Source organism: Silurus meridionalis, chromosome 13 (genome assembly GCF_014805685.1).
Source record: "Silurus meridionalis isolate SWU-2019-XX chromosome 13, ASM1480568v1, whole genome shotgun sequence".
NCBI classification, from domain to species: Eukaryota; Metazoa; Chordata; class Actinopteri; order Siluriformes; family Siluridae; genus Silurus; species Silurus meridionalis.
In genome coordinates, this window is record NC_060896.1 from 5,095,923 (window position 1) to 5,118,888 (window position 22,966).

At 39.9% G+C, this 22,966-nt stretch overlaps 1 protein-coding gene across 11 annotated transcripts in view; it reads right to left on the reverse strand.

The window, feature by feature from the left end:
• Positions 1-3,031: 3,031 nt before the first annotated feature.
• The window catches only part of gramd1bb (GRAM domain containing 1Bb), a 133,055-nt gene continuing 113,120 nt past the window's right edge, over positions 3,032-22,966 (reverse strand). For 8 of the 11 annotated variants that reach the window (XM_046864147.1, XM_046864145.1, XM_046864146.1 and 5 more), the window contains 17 exons: positions 21,246-21,330; positions 21,010-21,113; positions 20,804-20,899; positions 20,481-20,561; positions 20,181-20,296; positions 19,849-20,011; positions 19,567-19,762; positions 19,000-19,146; positions 18,718-18,836; positions 18,200-18,342; positions 17,168-17,271; positions 13,343-13,543; positions 13,151-13,244; positions 12,969-12,980; positions 11,722-11,829; positions 11,435-11,555; positions 3,032-7,907 (listed from right to left, as the gene is read on the reverse strand). In XM_046864147.1, the coding sequence (XP_046720103.1) occupies positions 7,818-7,907; positions 11,435-11,555; positions 11,722-11,829; positions 12,969-12,980; positions 13,151-13,244; positions 13,343-13,543; positions 17,168-17,271; positions 18,200-18,342; positions 18,718-18,836; positions 19,000-19,146; positions 19,567-19,762; positions 19,849-20,011; positions 20,181-20,296; positions 20,481-20,561; positions 20,804-20,899; positions 21,010-21,113; positions 21,246-21,330 (1,980 nt within the window). In that variant the 3' untranslated portion in view covers positions 3,032-7,817. Of the gene's footprint in view, positions 7,908-11,434; positions 11,556-11,721; positions 11,830-12,968; positions 12,981-13,150; positions 13,245-13,342; positions 13,544-17,167; positions 17,272-18,199; positions 18,343-18,717; positions 18,837-18,999; positions 19,147-19,566; positions 19,763-19,848; positions 20,012-20,180; positions 20,297-20,480; positions 20,562-20,803; positions 20,900-21,009; positions 21,114-21,245; positions 21,331-22,868 lie in introns of all 11 variants that reach the window. The other 3 variants (XM_046864153.1, XM_046864155.1, XM_046864152.1) reach the window with 2 other exon arrangements.

The window sequence follows — 22,966 nt, forward strand, 5'->3', positions numbered from 1 at the left end:
TGCATATCTCAGTTAATACAATTATTTATAATGCTCTATATTGCCTTTAAAGGTATAAACAGATTAATGTAATGAGAATTTTAATATGAAATGTGGTAGCTCAGTGGTTAAGGCTCTGATCAGATGGTCAGGGTTTCAAGCATCAGTATTGTCAAGATGCTATTCTTGGGGCCCTTGAGAAAGGCCCTTAGCCCTCTGTGCTCCAAGGGTGCTGTATCATGGATGACCCCATGGGATATGCGAAAAAAGGATATGCGAAAAAGGATTTCACTGTGCTGTAATGTGCATCTGCCCATTTAATATTTAATGAACTACAACACTTCAATACAATTTTAACCCAAAAAAGTTCTCAATATAGTCGTTTATACAATATACAATATACGGTAATCACTGACATGAGCCTTTCTTGTAGTTAATAAGGCAGAAGAATGCAGCCTGCCTTGTAAAAATGTTGTTATAGAAATTAAATATGTATTACAACTGAATTAATAATATCCAGTGTCCTGAATTCGGCTCCCAGATCTTCTGTTGTAGAAAATTAACCAGCATAGAGAATCAGGAAGGCTGAATTGTATGTGTGGTTTAGAGTCAAATAATTTTATTAAATTTTTTTAGCATTTTCTTCCCTCTTTTACATACATCAGCTCAGAGATGCCTCTATCACTATAACTGACAGAGAACAGACTGTTTGCTTCTCCCACCCAAACTCCTGGCCACAAATAGTGTCATTATTCTATAAAGAAAAGTTTTCATGGTCTTTCAGAAGTTGTGGTAAACTTTAACGTGTCCCTTTTTACAGAGTTTCATACAGCGACTTCAGTTGAGTATAAAAACCACCTGCACAGACATATCGTTTCATTTTTCCAGTGTTTTATTCAACCTTTGCCTAATTCACATAGATCAAAAAGCCACTCAGTCTCTACGAGGCAAAGTGTTTCGGGGTTCGAGAGGAGGCGGGCGCACAGCGCAGACTCGCTCTCTGTGTCAGTGTACACTGCAGATATACATATATATACAGTGCATTATATTATAAATCTATCCTTCTGTCCTAGAGATCAAAACTGCTCTAAAAACAAAGTGAAAAACGGAAAAGAAACATGTTCGTTAAAATCCAAATGTGCTGACCTTTGCTACGGGTTAAGTCATGTGGTGGTAGAAATCAAAGTTCACAAATCTAGAACATGGACAAGAAAAAGAAACTGTAAGACTGATTTATGTGCAACTGTCCATCATACCACTATAGGACTATAGAGGAAGTAATGTTTGTGTGTTACATGGATACTCATCATCATCATCATCATCATCATCGTCTACGATCATTATTGTGCTGATTTACAAGAAACTGCATGTTTACACAATCCTGACTTTAACAAGTGATTTAACAACAGCAGCTGAAACTTAATCATTCAAGTCGTCCAGATCTAGATCACACACTCGAAGTAGTTTTGGTCAAACACACCAGCAGGAGTGATCACAATAAACAAGAGACATTTAAATGACAAAAGGAATACAGTAACAGCGACTGCCAGGACATTTGTGGAAATAAAATCTCATAAATTATTGTCATTGAATGGTCCAGAAGAAAAAGAATGCAAAAAAAAAAATCATCTAGGAAATCTAATGTATGGAATGCACACACAAAAGAAAGGGTGAGGACCATGTTCAGAGTTGAGTTGTGAGAACACACAAAGAAAGGCTTAAATGGAAGAACTGAGCCAATTGTTATTTAGACCAGGAAGGAGTCAGTGCTACTGTCTGAAACACTGATATAAATTTATTCTGTAAATTCACAAATTCTAAATTTTTAGGAAGTATAGAAACTATTGAAAAACAATAAAAATAAATCTGGCAACCTCAGGGGCAGGAAGTACACCAGCTACTATAAATATGAATATATTATTGCATTTTGGACTTGATCAACTCCGGACATGGCCCTCAAAACACAAAACAAAATAATTTAAAAAAAAAAAAAAAAAAAAAAAAAAATAAAATAAAATAAAATAAAATATTTATTTCAAATTGTTTGAGTTTTTATAAACTTATTCCAAAAAATGTATTTATTGTTAACTAGCTCCACCCTTAATTTCCACCACATTTCTATTTTATATAAAAGAAAGGATAAAAAAAAGAGGGTTTTACCTGTCATATATACTTTACAGCACAATTAAATTCTCTCTTTGCATATCTCAGTTAATACAATTATTTATAATGCTCTATATTGCCTTTAAAGGTATAAACAGATTAATGTAATGAGAATTTTAATATGAAATGTGGTAGCTCAGTGGTTAAGGCTCTGATCAGATGGTCAGGGTTTCAAGCATCAGTATTGTCAAGATGCTATTCTTGGGGCCCTTGAGAAAGGCCCTTAGCCCTCTGTGCTCCAAGGGTGCTGTATCATGGATGACCCCATGGGATATGCGAAAAAAGGATATGCGAAAAAGGATTTCACTGTGCTGTAATGTGCATCTGCCCATTTAATATTTAATGAACTACAACACTTCAATACAATTTTAACCCAAAAAAGTTCTCAATATAGTCGTTTATACAATATACAATATACGGTAATCACTGACATGAGCCTTTCTTGTAGTTAATAAGGCAGAAGAATGCAGCCTGCCTTGTAAAAATGTTGTTATAGAAATTAAATATGTATTACAACTGAATTAATAATATCCAGTGTCCTGATTTCGGCTCCCAGATCTTCTGTTGTAGAAAATTAACCAGCATAGAGAATCAGGAAGGCTGAATTGTATGTGTGGTTTAGAGTCAAATAATTTTATTAAATTTTTTTAGCATTTTCTTCCCTCTTTTACATACATCAGCTCAGAGATGCCTCTATCACTATAACTGACAGAGAACAGACTGTTTGCTTCTCCCACCCAAACTCCTGGCCACAAATAGTGTCATTATTCTATAAAGAAAAGTTTTCATGGTCTTTCAGAAGTTGTGGTAAACTTTAACGTGTCCCTTTTTACAGAGTTTCATACAGCGACTTCAGTTGAGTATAAAAACCACCTGCACAGACATATCGTTTCATTTTTCCAGTGTTTTATTCAACCTTTGCCTAATTCACATAGATCAAAAAGCCACTCAGTCTCTACGAGGCAAAGTGTTTCGGGTTCGAGAGGAGGCGGGCGCACAGCGCAGACTCGCTCTCTGTGTCAGTGTACACTGCAGATATACATATATATACAGTGCATTATATTATAAATCTATCCTTCTGTCCTAGAGATCAAAACTGCTCTAAAAACAAAGTGAAAAACGGAAAAGAAACATGTTCGTTAAAATCCAAATGTGCTGACCTTTGCTACGGGTTAAGTCATGTGGTGGTAGAAATCAAAGTTCACAAATCTAGAACATGGACAAGAAAAATAAACTGTAAGACTGATTTATGTGCAACTGTCCATCATACCACTATAGGACTATAGAGGAAGTAATGTTTGTGTGTTACATGGATACTCATCATCATCATCATCATCATCATCGTCTACGATCATTATTGTGCTGATTTACAAGAAACTGCATGTTTACACAATCCTGACTTTAACAAGTGATTTAACAACAGCAGCTGAAACTTAATCATTCAAGTCGTCCAGATCTAGATCACACACTCGAAGTAGTTTTGGTCAAACACACCAGCAGGAGTGATCACAATAAACAAGAGACATTTAAATGACAAAAGGAATACAGTAACAGCGACTGCCAGGACATTTGTGGAAATAAAATCTCATAAATTATTGTCATTGAATGGTCCAGAAGAAAAAGAATGCAAAAAAAAAATCATCTAGGAAATCTAATGTATGGAATGCACACACAAAAGAAAGGGTGAGGACCATGTTCAGAGTTGAGTTGTGAGAACACACAAAGAAAGGCTTAAATGGAAGAACTGAGCCAATTGTTATTTAGACCAGGAAGGAGTCAGTGCTACTGTCTGAAACACTGATATAAATTTATTCTGTAAATTCACAAATTCTAAATTTTTTAGGAAGTATAGAAACTATTGAAAAACAATAAAAATAAATCTGGCAACCTCAGGGGCAGGAAGTACACCAGCTACTATAAATATGAATATATTATTGCATTTTGGACTTGATCAACTCCGGACATGGCCCTCAAAACACAAAACAAAATAATTTAAAAAAAAAAAAAAAAAAAAAAAAAAATAAAATAAAATAAAAATAAATAAAATAAAATAAAGGAATAATTTGTATCTGCACTGACTAACTGTATTGTTTTTAACCTGGAACAATATATTTCCATACAGAAACATTATTAATAAATAAATCAGTGTAAACAGGCAGCAGGCAGTCAATTCGCAACACTCGTTTCTACCAATGTCTTAAACAGCATCTCGAACAGAGAAAACACAGCAAACTACAGCGGAGAAAATGTTCAAGCCACAAACTAATAAAAAAGTGGAAAAGCAAAGCAAAAGAAATGAATCGAATGACATCGGCACGAAGCACACTACTGGAGTAAAAACATTCTGGAAAGTTCAGTAACCGTGTACATTTTGCAGTTGGAGTGATTTACACAAAGCACCTGATTTATAAGAGATGATCTAGTCAACAATAAAAAATAAAAAGATCCTCTCGCACGTTAAATACTCTCCTCGGTAATGTACTCTCTCTCATCAACACACTCCTCTGCTTCGTGCTTTAAAACGATACATAAAGTGCTTTATCTTTTCCGTTCACATCGCACACACTTTCCTACGATTTGTTCCAATACTGTTTATATAAACCGGTGACTCTGTCTGGATTCTGTAACACTTGCAGGACAGGAAGCAGATTTTATTTTAAGTGGAAGTAGAATGGAAGCCATTTTCTTTTCCACTTCTACAGCTATTTCCTTTGTGCAATGCTGAGTCAGAGTCGCCATTTGTCTCACCTAGAGCCTCTACAATGCTAATGTGATGGTTTGCTAGTTGTCCCAGAGAGACACGGAGGCCTGCTGTTTTCTTTTCTACTTCATTTAATGAACAAACAAAACGCATTAACCAATTTCCAAAAGATTCATGAACTGAAAATGTTGTTTTATAAAAGAAAAAAAGAAAAATCTTTTGAGGGCTTGACCTAGCTGACTAGCTAGGCTTGTAACTAAGTCAACAATTGTCCAGAACTGGAAAAAGAATACATCCCATTTCTTTAACCAATCAGTATTTACCTAAATAAATAATCCGGGTAATAAACAAGGCATAAACTTTTTAATATTAAGAGTATGCAATATGGGAAGCCATTTGCTAACCAACAACTTTATTCCTATTCTCCCGAATGTTATCTACTGTACTGTAGCAAGGGACACATTTCAATGCTTAAAAAAAAAATCACCTAATGCTTTTATAAATATGACTGTAGGGAAACGTAGTGATGTCCAGTCAGAGAATTCACTTTCTAATATAGAAAAGTAAAAGTCAAAAACATTTGTTGGAATATCTGTTACTTCCCACGTCTACTTCCGTCTCTATACACTGAGAAGTCGGCCATTTAAAACCTGCTTTGAATGAAGAAAATGTGTCCAAATTATTATGAATTTAATCCCTTCAGTGTATAATGACAGCCCTCATTAAAAAAAAACCTTTACTTGGTCAAATAGTGTGATGGAAGAAGATAACAGACAGTATTGGAACACAACCGTACACTCACAACAGTGACAAAAGAAAACATGTCTGGTATAATTGTACACACCTATACATATATTCATAATATATTTGGTTCAGGCGAAGCTATTTCCCTTCTCTGTCTCTTCAGTGCAAAATAAAAAATTTCCTTGACCAAATATATTTGACAAGAAAATAAAGGACATTCAGTGCTTTGAAAATTCATGTAGCATTCATCAGGCAGTGTTTTTACCTCAGGAGAACGGTGATCCAGACGTTTACCCTAAACAATGGGAAAACAACGTGACTGCATGCTCCATGTGGGGGGATGGGGGCTGAGCCCGAGATGGAGGCTCTGCAAGTTTACTGCTCAATAACTGCTGGGCAAGAGAAAGGCAGCTTGGCTTTATACACCAGACATGAAGAAACACAACACGTAGGGTGGAATGGCCTGAAAGCTCACACTCGCGAGACACTTGTCCACTTGTACTAACACACAGAAAACACGGGGGATAAACCCCCCACATAGACGTTACTTATTACAGTACACGTTTCTCACACTCCCTCGCACACGTCACAGACGTGTGCTGGTGCAACACTGAAGTAAACGCTATATAATAGATAAAAAATGTTTAATCCCGTCTAGATTTAGGTTTCTAACATAGATAAATTAAATATATATATTCTATTTTCAAATATACTATATATCTTATTTAGCCATAGCATTTTTCAACATTTTTAAGAGATTGAATCACAGTTTAGTAACCAAACACTGTCATAAAAATACGGGTCTTCTTAGACGTCTGGCTGCAGTGTCCCACGTGACAAGTGAGAAGAAAATAAATAAAAAAACATATGGTATGTGTAGTTACTTTTACCACCCTGAAGCCAATAAAAGCATGGTCTGTTATGTTTTATTCCTCTTATGCCATTATAGTCATTGGTAGCAAATGTTTGAATCAATTCCTATTTATGTATTTAACATCCGCAAAACTATTTATTTCCAGTTATCACTTCTGTTATAGCAGCTATAAGTATGGTTTCTTCACTCGCACCTATTGTTTTCTCTTTATTGAAGTTTGACAAAAAAGCTACCAGGTTACGGTAATGAGGAACCACAAAGATCTGAAATATTTCTGACGATATATCAACACATCATAATGTCTTTTAATCATTTATATTGTGTGACTGGCATATACGTAGCTATGTAAATTGTTGTTATAGAAACAATAACATTAAAAAGAGCACATTAGGATACAATCAAGCTTTGAATTTGACTGTCAAAGCTGCAGGTATTGAAAACGAATAAAAAATATTTAACCAATCAGAATCGAGATTTTTACAGTGCTGTGGTATCACAAGCAAAAACGCGGCCATTTATTTTTAACGTTGGGGCTCCGTTACATAATAAATGCAAGCTGAATAAATTAGCAGTAAAGTGACTGAATTTTCACGTTTGCACAAGTGAGAGGATTCAAGTCCCAGGTTTTACAGGGGCTGATGGGAGTGAGTGTACAGACTGAATTCTGCCACTGCACTGACCCAAAGTGCTGTCTTTGTGCTCTGTAATGTTTGTGATTCAGCTCACCACCAGCAGAAGTCTCGAAAACAGACAAAAAGCGCTCTTTTTAGGTTTAAAGGCACTTTACTACTTTGATGTGGCTTCGGTAGTACTTTAAAATTCCTCGATAACAGTCCAGATATTGACAAAAAAACAACAAAATATCAGTAACCAGTAACAAAGTAAACCTGTGGAGTGCCATAATGACTGTGTGTATTGTGGAAAAGGGACACTGCAGCCTTTCAGTGAAATGACATGCCAGAGATTCTTCATTTAACAGAAAAGGGTTCACACCACTTTAATGATCGGAGGATTTCAAATGAAACTATAAAAAAAAACTTTTTAGTCTCATTTTGCCTCCATTTCGCTTCTTGAATCCGCAGCTTTTGTAATCAGCATCACACTATCATTAAAAGAACGGCAGAGAAAAAGAGGGGAGATTGCAGAACTTCACAATCCCATGATTCCGGAGTTGTCATATTCCAGGTTTTGGCTCTCCGCGAACGTTGCCCCTCTCTTTCTCTGTGTTCTCTTTTCTTCCTATGTGTAACAGCAGTGCACAGACGGGTTCGGGCCTGTTTCGCTCTGGTACACACACTCGCACACAGATGTGGCTCGAGCTGCCCGGTGACACATGCTGGCTCTGCAGGGGATGTGTCAGTGGTAATGAGTCCTTTTCTCGTCTGAATCTGAGCTATAGTCTCTAAAAGTTACACCTCTCTGCAGACTTAGTAAGGAGTCCTTCATCTGAGGGATCACACACACACACACACACACACACACACACACACACACACACACACATACACACACACACACAAGAAGTAATTATTTCAACAGAATTCAAATATACACGTTTTGAGTACAGTACAATGACAAACCTCTTCCAGAAACACCTAAATAAGCACTTTCCACTTTGCTTTGTAAAAAATAAAGAGTTATATTCAAATTTATATTAAGTTTGTATTCTAGCGTACTAGTGTAGATTTATTCATTGTTAGAGACTCAAAGCACTTTTGTATGTCGCTCTGGACAAGGGCGTCTGCTAAATGCCACAAATTTTTGGGCAGACAAATTAGAAGCCCATTAGACAAAAAAACAGGCGATGTTTATTAATTATTCACCGATTCATCACGGTGCGCTTTGCTGTGGATTAAATTGCTAATTTAGAAGATGAAACAAAATGAACCAGGTTCACCAAACGCAAACAAATGTAAAAACTGTCAGAGCTAGAGGTCGACCCATTCATCGTTGAACTATATGCTATCAGCAAAAATCCACACCGATAGTTTTTCCAAAGTGAATCGGTGCCTGGAGGGGCTGAGAAGGTTGTTTTGACACTTGAGACTGCGCGCTGCAAGGAGAGTGCATTATTATATTTATAAATTCGAATAAATAATTTATACTTATTCAGTTTACATAGTAATACTTATTTCATTTAGCACAGTTTTATCATTTAGTCCTATTTTTTTTTTTTCATAATTACGTTCAGTACTGTTTTACTTGGAGTATTGTATTTTTAATTATGTATCCATTTAAAAAAAAGTAGTTGATTCATCGTTTATCGGCAAGTGCGATCAAAACTAGATATCAGGTATCAGAAAAGTCGGAGCAGTTATGTTTGGTCCCAATTCCTCCAGTTTCCTTGTTATATAAAGTGGCGCAGGAAAACAGGAAATTTTGGAACAGGAGTTGGCGACCCTGGTGCTTCTGCAATTGTCTGGAACCAGTGTGAGCTCGTTTAGAACCCCTTACCATCAGTTATAAAGGAGCGGTGGAGTGGTGCGCGACGAGCAATCGCTGTAAAACCTTTTATAAGAATGGTTATAGTGCTGCACAAAGGGTTTTTGGGCATCATTACCAGGTAGGGTGTCATGATTGTGTGTTTGAAGAAATGGGTTCTAAAAAAAGAAGTCCTCAGGAGGTGTTCGAACGGCCCGCACACCAAAGAATATCGAGGCTGTTCGAGTTGTGAGGCAGTTCCACAACATGCATCATCGCTGTGTTGAGCTGTTTGTTTAAAATTATGCATATGCATGTTGTAATCGCATGCACGGGACACGATCATGATGTCCGAACTGGTAATTGAGCTGAAATGACCTTTGTGCAGCACTCAAACTATCACCTCTCTATTATAACTAATGGTAAGGGGTTCTGAACAAGCTCACACTGCTTTCAAACGATTGCCGACGTCCCAGGGTTCGCCAACTCGTACTTCCAAAATTTCATTTGAATAGTGTGTTATGTGTAATAATCATGTACACTATGTGGTAAATACCTATTTATTAAAACAGATGAATTTCCTTCTAGTTATATAAATCGATACTAGTTAATAAACCAATCAGAGATTTGCTTTTGTTTGTCAATCAATCAATCAATCAATCAATCAATCAATCAATCAATCAATCATTTATGAATTACAGATAGTGCCACCTCCTGGACATGTGTCAGCTGTACATTTTATATTTTGTATAAAAATTAGCATAAAATGTTTATTAAATTGTAAGTTATTACTGTATATATATATATATATATATATATATATATATATATATATATATATATATATACAGTGCCCTCCACAATTATTGGCACCCCTGTTTAAGATGTGGTTGTGGACTTCTAAAAATTCACCTTTTTTTTAAAACAACATAGAACCCAAATGCAAAAAGAGAAAATCCAACCTTTCATTTAAGTACATAACTTTGGTGGTAAAAAATCATACATTTAGAAAAAAAAAAACTTGAAATCATGTGTCCCACAATTATTGGCACCCCTAACAATTCCTCTGAAAATGTAATTGTTTTTTTTTTATATATATTTTCTGTAGTTGCTAAGGTTGGTCAGGGTATCTAGGGACTTTTAATTAGTAATTCATGATTTCCTGTTTCCTGGGGTATAAATATGACGTGACACAGAGGCCTAATTCTCTTACCAATTTGTCAACATGGCAAAGACAAGAGAACACACCATTCAAGTAAGGCAGATGTGTGTCGACCTTCATAAGTCAGGCAATGGCTACAAGAAAATAGCCACTCGCCTTAACTTGCCGGTATCTACAGTCAGAGGAATCATTAAGAAGTTTAAAACAACTGGAACAGTGACAAACAAGGCTGGAAGAGGTCCCAAGTTTATCTTGCCACAACGCACAGTGAGGAGGATGGTAAGAGAAGTAAAAAAATTTCCCAAGCTCACCGTCACAGAATTGCATCAAAGAGTGGCATCTTGGGGTCACAGAGTCTCCAAAACAACCATCAGACGCTCTCTACATGCCAACAAGCTGTTTGGGAGGCATGCAAGGAAAAAGCCTTTTCTCACTAACACTCACAAACGTAAACGCCTGGAGTTTGCTAAGCGGTACTGGGACTTCAACTGGGATCGTGTGCTTTGGTCAGATGAGACTAAGATTGAGCTTTTTGGCAACAAACACTCTAAGTGGGTCTGGCGTAAAACAAAAGATGAGTATGCCGAAAAGCACCTCATGCCCACCGTGAAGTATGGTGGAGGATCTGTGATGCTGTGGGCCTGTTTCTCTTCCAAAGGCCCTGGGAACCTTGTTAGGGTGCATGGCATTATGAACGCTTTGAAGTACCAGGATATTTTAAATAAAAACCTGATGGCCTCTGCCAGAAAGCTGAAGATGGGTCGTCATTGGGTCTTTCAGCAGGATAATGATCCAAAACATGTGGCAAAATCTACACAAAAGTGGTTCAGCAGTCACAAACTCAAGGTCCTCCCATGGCCATCTCAGTCCCCAGACCTCAACCCAATCGAAAACCTGTGGGGCGAGCTAAAGAGAAGAGTGCATAAGAGAGGACCCAGGACACTGGATGATCTAGAAAGATTGTGCAAAGAAGAATGGTCAAAATCCTCTCTCTGTGTTCTCCAATCTTGTGAAATGTTATAGGAGGAGATTAAGTGCTGTCTTGTTGGCAAAAGGAGGTTGTACAAAGTATTGACATCAGGGTGCCAATAATTGTGGCACACATGATTTCAAGTTTTTTTTTTTTCTAAATGTGTGATTTTTTACCACCAAAGTAATGTACTTAAATAAAAGGTTGGATTTTCTCTTTTTGCATTTGGGTTCTATGTTGTTTAAAAAAAAAGGAGATTTTTTTGAAGTCCACGACCACATCTTAAACAGGGGTGCCAATAATTGTGGAGGGCACTGTATATATATATATATATATATATATATATATATATATATATATATATATATATATATATATATTGTGTGTTCATGAGTGAGTGTGTGCCTTTGCGCACTCTACCTGGTCTAGCAGCAGCACTGAGGATTTGATGATCTCTCTCCATTTCTGTAGTTCAGCTTCATGGAAGCGCTGCTGAGACTCTAAGAGTTGAGCCCACTCCACCTGTGTCTGTGGTAATTTACTATACACACACACACACACACACACACACACACACACACTTCATCAACCACTTCTCAGCATCTGGTTGTTGTATAGGCAAACGGAGGGGTGGAGCTGTTGGTGTTTGTGTATCACTTCACACACTGGAGTGGAGTGGAGTGTATCATTACACAGTTTGCTCGTACCTCTCGTCCAGACGGAGGCCTTGCCAGGTCATTAGGCTCTGAGCAGAGTACTCCAGCATCCACAGCTTATAGAAGAGCATCATGTTGAGGAAAACCAGCAGCACCAGACTAGAGAAAAAAATTTTTTGAGGGTGTTAACATTGAAAATATAAAAATCAACAAATATTGGGACACCTAGCTTTTCCAGCCATGTGTGGTTTTTCTCCAAACTGTTACCACAATGTTGAAGGCACACAAGTCAAAAAGTTTTGAGACCAGCTCTGTGTACAAGAAAGTACTTTATCTACATTTTCTTTTCGAAGCGTGTTAAACAACTACTGCTATTCACGCAGGATCTCTGCACGGCCACCTTTGCGCTGGTTCTTCATCTTTGGGAAAAAGGCAATGTCCACAGGAACCAAATCTGGAGAGTACCAGATGCACAGCTCCCAATAAACACAGGACGAAGTCAGCACCAGATGCACAGCTCCCGATAAACACAGGACGAAGTCTTTTGCTGCACTAACCTATGAAGTTGTGCAGCCTAGTGCTGAAAACGGCGAAAACGAATTTTTTCTTATTGTTTAAGCCATTAATCATTCTCCCACATTCTTTAAACACACACAGAAAACATTTGCGAGAATATAGCGAGATGAATTTTGTTTAAATTCGTAGAAATATCACTTTTATAATGAGTATTGTAGCGTAGCCTATGCATGGTTTCTCTGGTGTCCTTTGATGTAAAAAAGGGGCGGAGTTATAGATACATGTCACTGCATTCGTTAATTTCTTTGGCTAAATCTGGTGACGTATGTCTTCAACTCTGCCCTTTTTTTGACGTCAATGGATACTACAACCAATTAATAAGCGGAAACCTATGGTTTCTTGTAATGCTACATATTTCTAATGATGAACTGAAATCGGGACCATTCGCGAAACTAAATTATATGCCAAATTGAAAATTACGATAAAGTGGCACCGCGAGATTCGCTAAATCGAGGGACTGTACTACCTTGTACCAATCTTATGGTCTGGTGTCTACAAACTTTTGTTAATAAGATTTTAGAAGATTCCTGTTTCAGGGTATATAGTTTAATTGTATATCATCACAAGACTTCAAAATTTTTTTTTTTTAACATTTTTTCACCTAGAAAGACACACAGTATAAAAGTCAGGAGTCAGCATGTCATTAAGTTGTCATAGTCATGTATTTTATTAAAATATATTGAAAGTGGTTAAATGTATGCAGTATTTATATTTATATGTACCTTATGCAGATCCTTAAGGCACCCAGGGCAGGAGCAACAAAAAATTACACCACACACACACACACACACACACACACACACACACACACAAATAATCAAATAAATACAAATATAAGTAAAACATGATTGTAATAAACCTACACAACTGACACATATAAAGCAGAATAAATAGACATACTCACACAAAACTGACAATGAGCAGCAACTTGGAGATTTTACTGAAGGCTCCGCCCCCAGGGGTGTGTTCAGGAATGTGTCTCGTTTGCGTGGAGCCTGCTAGCAAAGCCAAGAGCAGTTACATCAATACCATGTATTGTTCTAGTGCGTTACAGAGCACATGTGCGTGTGCACGGTATGTGTGTAAAACTTCGCACCTGATACGTGCTTAATCCTATGAATGACCTCCTCATCAGTGGGTGTGGTCACTGGGCTGAGCGTTTCCTCCAGGTGAGGTGTGCGCAGGTGTGGGAGGGGCCTTTTTCTCCGCCTCAGTGTGGAGTTCTTCAGGGCTTTTGTTTTCGGAGAGGGCCCGTGTGCTTCTAACAACAGGTCTTCGGCTTTCGACAGCTCCAGTTCTGCAAGAATGGGTATTTTTTTCCGAGGACAATGTGTACAATTTTAGATGGTCTTGCTGATCTTGCTGAATAAAATCGGGGCGTTGTGCAATTACCTAATTGTTGCTGTTGATCACTTTTTTCTGCACATTATTATGTAATCTTTCGGGTGATTTTAAAGATTTGAAACCATTGGCTTATTCTAACACAACCCAAATAGCAAGTCTAACATGCTAACATGAATTTGTGCTAGGAAGAATCATGGGTTGTGCGGTGAGTTTGGAGTAAATATGGCGTCTATGTTTTAATTTCTGGACAATGTCAACGGACAGCAAATCTCTTTCAAACTCAGGCAAGGAAAAAACTGGGAAAGTTGGGGAGTTCTCCTCAATCCAGAGTTCAGCATGTGACATTACGTGACATTGACCGTGCAATATACTCAAAGTAATTTTTTTTTTTTTTATAAACGTTTCAGAAAAAAAGATACCGGATTTGTCAGTGTTCACATGTTCTACCCAATCCTACATCTAAAAATGTAGCAAAGAGCAAAAGAATTAGAAGGATTGCTACCACACACATGATCACTATTGTCAACCTCATAGTTAACATTTTCTTTTACATTTACGCCAATTGGCAGATGCCCTTATCCAGAATGGCTTACAATTAGCTTATAACTGAGCAGTTGAGGGTTAAGGGCCTGCGCTCAAGCGTTCAACAGTGGCAGCTTGGCAGTGCTGGGATTTGGCCAACATTTGTCCATTGAGTTACTACTTCTCCAGACATAAAATCGGCCCTCACAGCCAGACTGTGTAACACATTTCCTCCCACAAGCCATCAGTTGCTACAGCAAGAGACTAGACTAGTATATGCATACACACACACATTTACTTGCAAATTTACTAGTGTATTAGTTGATGCAACAACACAACACCATAACACTGCAACACTGCAGGACACACATGTGCTTTATGTAATGTCCTGTGTAAAGCTCTGTTTGTTCCCTTTCAGGAACTTGAGCTGTGTCGAAAACGCTTTGGGAACGATTTGCGTTGTTCACGCTCTGAATCATGTGTAAAATCTGGCCAATAGGCCGTCGTGATGTCATTGGTGGGCGAAATTAGCTTCTTCTGTTCAGGTAAGCGCTTTGTGTGTGAATCTGTGCGGCCATGAGCTTACAATACAAGCAGAATTCCGACTGCGTGTTCCTTCTTGCCCCGCTTCATTCGGAGGGGGCATACATGCAGCTGATGTGTTGTTTGCTTAGTTTAGGAGCATGCTTGGTCAGCTGTCAAGGAAGTAATCTGTTAGCATTTTTAGCCGTGTGGCTATGCTCTCCATCGCGGCTCAGGTCCACCTCTCGTCGAGGCGAAGCAGTGGCGAAGGTCGCAGGGGGCTCGCAGGCTGCTGGGCCGAGCTCCTGTTTCCTGGGAAAAGCACTCGCTTTGGTGGTTCCTTCTTCCGGTGCGTGTAATGCAGTGCTCCGTATTTCTTTCTCCGAGACAATCATAGTGCCCTGCTTTGGGGAGGGCGGTTTACACATGCGGTGACACCTCCAGGAGGCCAGACTGTTAGCTCTCCCACAGAGCGCAGTCCCCCTCCACCGGGTGGCCTCTTCCGGGCCTGCTTGGAAAGCATTCACAGCTGCAGGGGATCTTCCCAGCTGTTCTGAAAGGATCAAAAGCCAGCATCGAGAGGCTGGTTACCCAATCTGACTTCCGGGCAGAGAGGGAGGCCAGACTGTTAGCTCTGCCACAGAGTGCAGCTTCCCCTACCGCGGGTGTCTCCCTCCATTCCCGCCCAAAAGATTGCTGCAGATGAAGGAGACCCGCCGCCTCTCAGGAGGCCCCAACGGCTGCAGGGCACTGCTCCAGCCACTCTGGGAGGGTCAGAGAACCTAAGAGGTCAGAGGCTCCCCTAAGAGATTCTTCAGTACAGAGAACCACCTTCTTGGGCTTAATGTGGGATTCGACCGTGTTGCAGACACAATTGTCTTTTGCCCGGATCGAACTTATCCTCACTGCAGTCAAGAGAGTAAAAGCAGGCCAGCCACTGACTGTGAGGCAGTTCCAGAGGCTGCTCAGTCTCATGGCAGCAGAGGCCAGTGTGATCCCACTTGGCCTCTTTAATTTGAGACCCCTCCAGTGGTGGCTCAGAGGCAGAGGGTTCTCCCGAGGGGGCAACCCACTCCCACTATTGTGCTGCTCCCGGGAGTTCTGGAGAGAATCCGCCAGGAAGGAGCTTGCCTCCGCCTGGTGGCACCTCGGTGGCCGGGCAGACCATGGTTTATGGACCTGCTGTCCCTCCTCGAGGGACCTCCTTGGGAAAGTCCTCCAAGGAGGGATCTCCTCTCACAGGCAGGGGGAACTCTGGTTATGAAAGCTGTGGCTGGCCCCTGTGGGGGTGTACTTCATAGCAGCTGGTCTCTCTACTGAGGTAGTAGAGACTATTCTCCATTCCAGAGCTCCCTCCACGAGGAGGTTGTATGCATCTGTTCACCACGTAGTGTGAGCACCACCAGTTGGACCCAGTTAACTGCCCGTTTGGTTCAGTTCTTGAGTACCGTTGAGGAGCAGTTTGCCACAGGATTGGCTCTATCAATCCTGAAGGTTTACGTGTCTGCTACCGTGGCTTATTGTACACCGCTGGCGGGGCAGTCGCTGGGGAAAAACCCCCCTCGTGACACGTTTCCTACGTGGCACCCGGAGGCTGAGGCCCGGGACACAACCCAGAGTGCCTGTGTGGCCATTGTGCTGGTGCCTTTATCTGAGCCTCCCCTTCGAGCCCTTGGCTGAGGTGGCCCTTAGGTTACCCTATACCAGGGTATGTGCCTGAGGTGCCAGCGGCTCCCTCATGACCTGTCGTTTTGAAGGCATTCTGCCCTCCTCCTTTCCTAGCCCCTAATCAGGAAAAGCATAGTCGACAGTATCCAGTGTAGTATACACTAGACACATACCTCCACAGGACTAGTCCCTGGAGGAAGTCGGCGCAATTGTTCGTCTGCTATGGCCCTCATAGGTAAGGTTTCCCGGCTAATAAGCAGACGGTCAGTAGATGGATTGTGGATGCCCTTTGTCTGTGTTATGAGTCCTCTGGTCTTTCCACTCCTCTCAGGGAAAGCTCATTCCACCATGGGTATGGCAGCCTCTACGCCCTGGTCCGCTGGAGTGTCGCTCCAGGACATTTGTAACGCTGCGTGCTGGTCCACCCCGCTGATCTTTGGTCTGGTTTGCGCGACGTCGCCCGCCAATGATGTCACGACTGCCTATTGGCCAGATTTTACACATGATTCAGAGCGTGAACAATGCGAGGCATTCCCAAAGCGTTTTCATCGCAGCTTTCATTCCCTCAGAGAACTAGGGAAACCTACTTAACCTAGTGACGTTCTTGTTAGTCCTGTGTTATCTTATGTTCATTAATGTTTCATGTAGCACATACAGTATCTTCTGGAGGAATATTGTATTCTTTCATTGTGCACTGTAATGTACATGAATGACATAACAAAAAGTCACTTGACTCAGATTAGACAAATTGTCTAATTCGAAGTTTAGACTTCCAGATAATTGGAATGTTGCTTTCAGCGTTACTTCATTAATCACCAAATCATCGATACCTGATCGGTATCTGATATCTGAGTGTGATGCTCACCGAGGCTCCTAAAGTTATCTTCCAGTCCACTCCAGAAGTTCTTCTCAATGAAACCTTTCACCAATCCCCATGGCTGCTTCCTGTAGCGCAGCTCTGTAGAAACCCTGCGGCAAAAAAATCAATCCCCTTAAAGCTTACAGGGTTTAAAAAACAAAATGTGAGCCATTATTTAAAATCTTTGGCATCCTATATATATGCCTAAAATGAAGTAACAAAAGCAAATACATACTATACATAATAATAGCATACAGTGTGTGTGTGTATGTGTGTGTGTGTATATATATATATATATATATATATATAAGGTACATAAACCAACCAGGCATAACATTATGACCACCTGCCTAATATTGTGTTGGTCCCCTTTTGCTGCCAAAACAGTTCTGACCTGTCAATCATTAACAGCTCTTCAGCAAAAAGTTCTTCAGCATTTTGAGCTACAGGAGCTCGTCTGTTGGATCGGACCACACGGACCAGCCTTCGCTCCCCCACGTGCATCAATGAGCCTCGGCCACCCACGACCCTGTCGTCGGTTCACCACTGTTCCTTCCTTGGAGCACTTTTGATAGATTCTGAACACTGCAGACTGGGAACAACCCACAAGAGCTGCAGTTTTACAGATGCTCTGACCCAGACGTCTAGACATCACAATTTGTCAAACTCACTCAAATGCTTGCCCATTTATCCTGTTTCTAACACGTCAATTTTGAGGGGAAAATGTTCACTTGCTGCCTAAAATATATATAGAGGGTCTCCCACCCTCTAACAGGTACCATGATGAAGTGATAATCAGTGCTATTCACTTCACCGCTCATAATGTTATGCCTGATCAGAGTGTGTGTGTAAATATATATATAACCATTGCACTATGTTAAGAAGTTAATAAGACTAAAAAAGAATATAAGTTCTGCTTGTTACTGAGAATCCAGTCAAATCTATTAATATCTACAGATAAATTATTACCAACAGAAGCTCAACTGTAATATTATTTTAGAATGAAGCACAGCACAGTGTTAGTTCAGTGTTCTGCACCTGAGTCGGCACTTGTTCTTGGCCACCCGGGTGAGTGTGTAGCGGTTGAGTGTGTAGAAATAGTCGTGATAAGGAACATCATGAGTGACAACTTCTGCATCGATGATGTAACATTCGTTCTCCTGGCTGGCTTTGTACAGAGTCTAAGTATCAGTATCAGACAGAGAGAGGGGGAGGGAGAGAGAGATGGAGAGAGAAAGAGCGAGTGAGAGAGAGAGAGACAGAGGGAGGGAGAGAGAAAGCAAACCATTAACAAGACACATCTTGACAACCAACCCATATATACATACATATACACTATATATATATATATTTATATATATGTATATATATATATATATATATATATATATATATATATATATATATATTAGGGCTGTCAACTGATTAAAATATTTAAACGCGATTAATCGCATAATCGTCACGAGTTAACTCGTGATTAATCGCAAATTAATCGCACATTTTTATCTGTTCTAAATGTACCTTAAATTAATTCACAGAGTTTGCCTACAGCTGACCTGAGTCTCACTGACGTTGGCTGTTTTGGGAGCAAGTGGGTTGGAGAGAGAGATGGTGTACATGATCTCTCTCCTCTGGTTCCCTGCTTCCTCTTTCTTCCACGGCTGAAACACTACATCTGTGTGTGTGTGTGTGTGTGTGTGTGTGTGTGTGTGTGTGTGTGTGAGTGAGTGTGTATATTTAGGAGGGCAGAAAAACAGAACATCTTATTAATGAAGTAAGAAAAAAAGTTCTATTTGCGTAAGAACACACTATCTATTGTGGCTTAAAAATGAGCAAACCTGTGAATCTGCGCTGCTCCATGAAGTCTGCCATGAACTGCGACTCTGTGAAAAGGTACGCGTACATCTTATCCACACTGAACTTAAACACCTCGTTAATGTACTGACGGCCGTTTAGGTCGTCGTGGAATGCCTGCACCTCCACTTCTGGAAACATAGACATACAGAGAAGCGTGCTGTGCGTTAAGAAAAGTGTGTTAGGAGTGTTTTATTTTTTATTACTTTCATACAGTAGCAGTGAAACACTGGGAGTTTTATTTTTGTATTTTCCATGATATTTTCTAACCTATTTGTTCGGTTCTATTTCCCAAAGTATGGAAACACCAGAAACCTAATATAAGCAAATGTCTAGACCCGAACCAGGCAGTTACTAAAGATGAATCACTCAAGTCTGGAAAAGCATCATGTTTTTATTGCATCATATGAGCACTAAGGCACCTTTAATCTCAACTTGTGAACCTTTTCTCCAAATTCTAAATAGAAATTTATAAAAAAGACCCCCATTCCTTTATATCGGTATTTGTATCAGTCTTGAATGCATTCGATGTTTATTAGTTCATTGTGTACCGTCATCGTCTGTGTCAGACGAGTCGCTGAGCTCGGTGGGGATGTCTTCGTTATCGTTGAAGTCGAGTGACGGCGAGGGCACTGGACCAAGAGGGACCTCCGCAGACTCGCAGCTCCTCTCGTCAACCAGCAGAGGCAGTGTCAAAAGCTCTGGGTCGGGCAGACAGTCCGTGTATTCCTCAGGAGCAATTGCAAACTGAAAAAGAAAACAGCAGAGAGCACATTTTTACCGCAACACTTTAGATTTTAGAATGCAGAACCGTAGCTGAAGTGTGTACTCACAGACAGAGGCAGGTCTGTGCTGCTAGGCGTGGACGTGATGGTGGAGTGTGTGAGCGATCTTTTGTGTGATTGAGGGCTAATGTCTGGTTTGTTCTCTCCGCTGCTCTTGGATGAGTTGTCGTTACTGACCTCGTTCTCTTCAGTGGGGATCTCTTCAGAGTAACTACAACACACACACACACAGGGTGGAATGTCAGGACACTAGAAATCTTAAAATCTGAAGTTTTGAAAAGTAAAACAGTGTATTTCAATACTTGTCTGCTTACTGTATGAATATACAGGGAAGTTTTGTGAATGTTGTGTTGTGTGTTTTTGTGTGTGTGTGTGTTTACCCCATGATGTTAAAGTCATCATCAGGGGGGACATAATCCTCATCGTCACTGGTCAACCCGAGCTCGTTACCATAGCACTGATGGACAAAGTGCCACAGTTCCTTCGGACACAGAGGCTGGAGAGACAAAGGCAACACATCAGAGCACAGCACACATGACCTAAACAAGCTTATTTCTATTTTGTTCCTAACACTGAAATATGTGTATTTAACCAAATTATATAAAGTAAAAGAGGTCTAAATAATTTCTGATGGCTGTGTACTGTAGAAGAAGAAGAAGTGTACTGTATATATCTTATACCTTATCCAGCAGAGCATTTTGCCAGAGCCGGAACATCATCATGTATGTCCTGTCCCTCGCGCCGAACGATGTGAAAAAGTGCTGGAGTAAGAACAGAGTAAATAGTGACAATGTGATACACATGCTGCTTTACTATTTTAATGGCTGCATGTTCTACTGTTTTGGTTTTCTAGAAAAAAAAAAAAAAGCAATTATAGCAGCCTGCATGAATGTAACCCTCAAACGTTATTATAAAAACAATGAATGTGAGCTTTTGACCAACACACAGCTCATCTGTAACCCTGCTGTTTGCTAACAGTTATAGTTCTAAATGCTTGCGTTACCTTCTCAGAATCTGTGCACACTTGGATGGCATTGGGAATGAGACGCGCCGTCTTTTCTTTCGTCATGGAGCAAATATCCTTGAGCCGAACCGTCAGCTAAACACGCCGTCATAAACATGTTAATGTCAAGCACTCCGGGATAAATTGCTGCATTATTAGCTTGTTACATAACCAATTAATTGGACTGAATGAGAAAAGACTCGTACTAGTGTCTCCCAGCGGAAGATGTTGCTATAGAAACAGATCCAGTTCTCGGAGAGGTAGAGTCTGCCCTGCAGGAGAATGTCCCTCTGCAGAGCACAGGAGTAGTCTAAAAAGAGCAAAGATCAAATTGTAAGACTTATGGTCAGGAGTGTGGACGATTTATTCATTTTGTTCATAATTTATTGTGTCGATTTAAAGTTGAAATGAGATCCTCTGGACGTGTGTCTGAAGTACGTACCGACAATGAGGCGCTCTGTATCAGGGAGTTGCTTGAAGAGCTTCCTGAAATCTTCATTTCGCTGCTTATAGGTGGGGCTGAGAACCTGAATGAGACAAAGGAATGAGACATGAGGACGCACACGGTTAAAGACACTAATGGCACTCAGGCACTAATCTCACAGCTTTATCTTTAAACAAAATTGGAAACTTGGGGAAATACAAAAGCAGGCTACATTTCAAGTTAAATTCCAGTGTCTGATTCGCCATTCGGGTATTGATAAATCCTGGTAGTCCTGGATACCAAAGAATAAAAATCCACACGTTATGTTAGTAAAATGCTTATTCTAACAAGTTGAGTTTATTTCTATAGCAATTTTCACAATGGACATTGTCCCGAAGCAGCTTTACAGAATTTAAGAATTAAGGTGAATGGTGTGCATTTATCCCTGATGATCAGCCATGGTGACTGTGGCAAGGAAAAACTCCCTTAGATGTTATGAGGAAGAAACCTTGAGAGAGACCCGACTCAAAAGAGGAACACTTGAAGATCATTAAGGTGATATTAAGAGTGTGATTATTAATCTTGAAAAAAAATACAAAACACTGGAGAGTGAGAACTAACATGAGCACCGGAGTGTAAGTGTAAGTAATTTCCTTTCTAACACTGAACATCAGTGTTTTTTAGGGTCTGAACTTCTATGGTGGAAGCTTCAGTCTGTTATTAATCTATTGTAAAACTTTATCTTCAAGTTGAATGAAAGGTCAGTAGATACAGAAACAGATGCACACAACGTTTTATCTCCAAAGCTGTCTTTGAAATTCATGATGACTCACAAGTGAGATAGCTTTTTTTGGGTGCAACTAGTAGACCACGTGAACAGCTATCTTCTCAAAGAACAGGAAATCAATACGCTCGGATGTCAGTGCCATTCTTAAAATAATTAAACAGTTCACCTTCGGTCTAATCAATAGTCACCAAATATCTAACAAGCAGGAATGAATTTGGAGTTGGGTAAAACAAATAGATATTGTATAATTGTACCTCAATGCTCAAATAACATGAGGATAAGAATGAAGAAAATGCCAACCAAATAAATCCTGCTAAAAATGTTTGTGTGGAGTTTTAGGGCAATACATTAATCCATTAACTCCAGTTGCTTTCAAATGATTTTACACCCATTCTTGTAGAACAAGGCAATGAGAAATTAGCTATTCTGGTATTAAGAACCACAAATGTAAGTCTTGAAAAAAGAACCCTTGTCTTTTAGAGGCTAAATTATACAGACATTTAACTAAATGTCCCCCCCCCCCCCCCCCATGATATCTTGACGGGCCCCTATACTGTACTGTGTTCCTATACTTCACTTCATAAATCTAAAATTTTACTTTTTTTTAGATTTTGATGAATTTCGTTAATAAAAGTGTAGTTTGTTAGTATTTTGTTAGTATTCGCAAACCTGCAGATAAAAACCGCGATAGTCAGATAGTTATGTTCCATATGAGAACCCGCGATATTTCAGTTGCGCGATGTCTGATCCGCGTCGCCCAAAAATCACAAAACCCTCTCCAACCCTTCATTCTTCGTCACGCTGAAGAAATCTCTCCGCCATCAACACCTTCGTTCAACAATTCGGCAACTCACAGCTGGAATGTCCTCGTCTTCATTTTCCTCCTCCTCTTCTGACTGGGTGTCCATTGAGCTCCAGGGCAGACCATTAGCCAAAGCTGCGTCGTGCAGCA